General features: G+C 58.5%; 1 protein-coding gene across 1 annotated transcript in view; it reads left to right on the top strand.

The window, feature by feature from the left end:
• LOC103923776 (aldehyde dehydrogenase family 3 member B1-like) overlaps positions 1-1702 on the top strand; it is a gene marked incomplete at its 5' end in the record, with an annotated part of 22260 nt that extends 20558 nt beyond the window's left edge. Inside the window, one exon of the mRNA XM_009332238.1 lies at positions 1509-1702. Coding sequence (XP_009330513.1) covers positions 1509-1702 — 194 coding nt within the window. The remainder of the gene's footprint in view (positions 1-1508) is intronic.
• Between the last annotated feature and the right edge of the window lie 627 nt (positions 1703-2329).

Here is a 2329-nt window from a genome sequence, read left to right as displayed (position 1 = left end):
AGATAGGACCCCAGCAGAAGCCCTTTGCTTCACTGCACCGGGGCTGAGCTCGTGGGCTTTGCAGCCCCGTTTCTGCTGAGCACGCGTGGAGCACCCTGAGGTTCCTCCTCTCCGTGCTTGGTGCCCCAAGCACAGCGTTCCCTGTGTCCGTGGAAGTGCTTCATGTAAAAGGTAGAGAAGTTTGTACCACTCGGGTATTTCCTTGGTATTTCTGAGCAGCACGGGCACCGTGAGTGAATTTTCTGCCAGGGTTTGGTTCCTGCCCTGCTCAGGCTTACCTGGGATCTCATCAAGTGCTGCTCCCTTTGGTCTGTCCGTCACTCCGCTCCTCGTCTGGGAGCACATCCGAGGCGTTGCGCCTCTTGGGTAGGCGAGCTTCCTCCTGCAGACGGCGTGGTGCCGGATAGGAGCCCTTAACGTCGCTCCGGAGCGGGCTTGTACATTCATTCTGCCTTTTAGGACTAAATAGTAGGAGCAAAACGCTTATAAACCTCTGTGAAATCTGCTCATGGCGACTTGGAGACCCTCCTCAGCAAGGAGGAAGAGTTTCCCCTCTCCAGGGGCAACAACAGTTGTTTTCTCGGGTGAAAAGCGAGGTCTGCTCAGCCCTGGACCCTGCCTGTAGCGTTGTCCAGGGAAGAGGACAGGAATACAGGAAGCCTCTGGCGATGTTTCCCCGGAATACTTCCCCGATCTCCTGGTCTCTTCCTTCCCCAGAATATTCTCGGGGGAAAATACCTCAGTTTTACGCTGCCCGTGGTCAGCATCTCTGTCAGGGCTGGCAGCTGATTCAGACGAAGCAGGACACCACGACAGCAAAGCATAATTAATTCCTCGCCTGACTGTGGCTTGGGGAACAATTTTTGGTGGTTCCCATACCATAACTTATCTTTATGGAAATGATTCAGACAAACTGCCTCAAATTATCAGGTGAAGCCATTTTATAGCAGCCCGGTCAGGTGAAGGGTCTGAAGTCATCGGGGTGAGATGGCATTCGCCGAAGCTTCCACAGGAGCTCGGAGGTGAAGTCATTGGGCTATTAACCGCCATGCGCAACCTCAAGCTTAAACCAGCCACAGGAATCGGGAGAACCGGTGCTGCCAACGTGGCTCCGATTTTTAAGAGCTCCGGGAAGAAGCTGACTTTCGTAGGGGCCACGCTGGTAGCTCCTAACCATGGGTCGATATGGTAGAGCACCGTAGAGGTCGTAGAGGGGAATCGAGCCTCGTAGACCCAGCAAAGCTTACGTAGATAAAAGTAGGCCAGTAAAAATGATGCACTTGGACCTCCAAACAGCGGCGAGCTGCGGAAGGCTTTGCCGGACTGAGTAGCCGTAGGGCTGGGAAAGGTGCAGGGCAGGGCGAGATCTCCTCCACCACGTCTGCCTTGCTCAGCGGCGGGAGCCTTTGCATGAGGAAAGCCTGTAAGGTTTTCCTTGCGCTGTTGACGCTCGGCCTGGGCAGGAGCTGGGTCCCGTAGTAAGTTTGGACCCGTGCCGTGTGTTACAGGGAACAGCGGCTTGGGGAAATACCACGGCCGGTTCACCTTCGACACCTTCACCCACCACCGCGGCTGCCTGCACCGCAACATGGGCCTGGAGGCCCTCAACGCCCTGCGCTACCCGCCCTACAGCCAGCAGAAGCTGGGGCTGTTGACGGCCACCTTCGAGATCAAGCGCAAGGGCATGTGCACCCTGCTCTGAGGGTTGCCCCGCGCTGCTCGTGGACTGAGGGGGGTGTGTGTGACTTCTGCCTGGGTCCCCCTGGGGAACAAAACCACCCTCCCCGGGAGGCTGGTATCCCCCTCCCTCCTCGGCACCGGTCCCCTGTTCCCTTGCCACGTCCTTCGCCCGATGCACCTCGGACGGCGGGGACGGACGTCTCCTCCCGCACGCCCGCTCCTCCCCAGCTGCCTCTGCTCCGGACCGTTTGCCAGGACACGTATGAAACGGCAAAAAGTTCTTTTTCTCTCCCCGTACTTCTCTTCCCAGCAGAGAAACGGTCCCTGCGAGGCTGAGGACCGGCAGTTAAGCCCCATCTCCCGTTAGACCGACCTTTCCTTCTGGATGAACCTCGTTCTCCCTCCTCTCAGTGCCGGCTGTTGCTTTTTCCTCCGTGTAACCCTGCCTGTAGTAAAGACTTTGCATTGAGCTCTCCTGCCTGGCCTTGCCTTCTGCCCCCGTCGCCCGGCTTGGGGGGTGCCGGGCAGGAATCCGGCAGCCGAGCCCTGGAGGGGGGGGCGGTTGCCCAAACCCCCCAACGTCCCCCATCCGTCACACTTGACACCCTCAGCCGGACCATCGCGTCCCGTCGGGGTTGTGCCCGCCTCC

Source organism: Pygoscelis adeliae, unplaced genomic scaffold, assembly GCF_000699105.1.
Source record: "Pygoscelis adeliae isolate BGI_AS28 unplaced genomic scaffold, ASM69910v1 Scaffold1090, whole genome shotgun sequence".
Classification (NCBI taxonomy): Eukaryota; Metazoa; Chordata; class Aves; order Sphenisciformes; family Spheniscidae; genus Pygoscelis; species Pygoscelis adeliae.
Note: the sequence above shows the minus strand (reverse complement) of the source record. Positions and strands in the feature narration are given on the sequence as shown.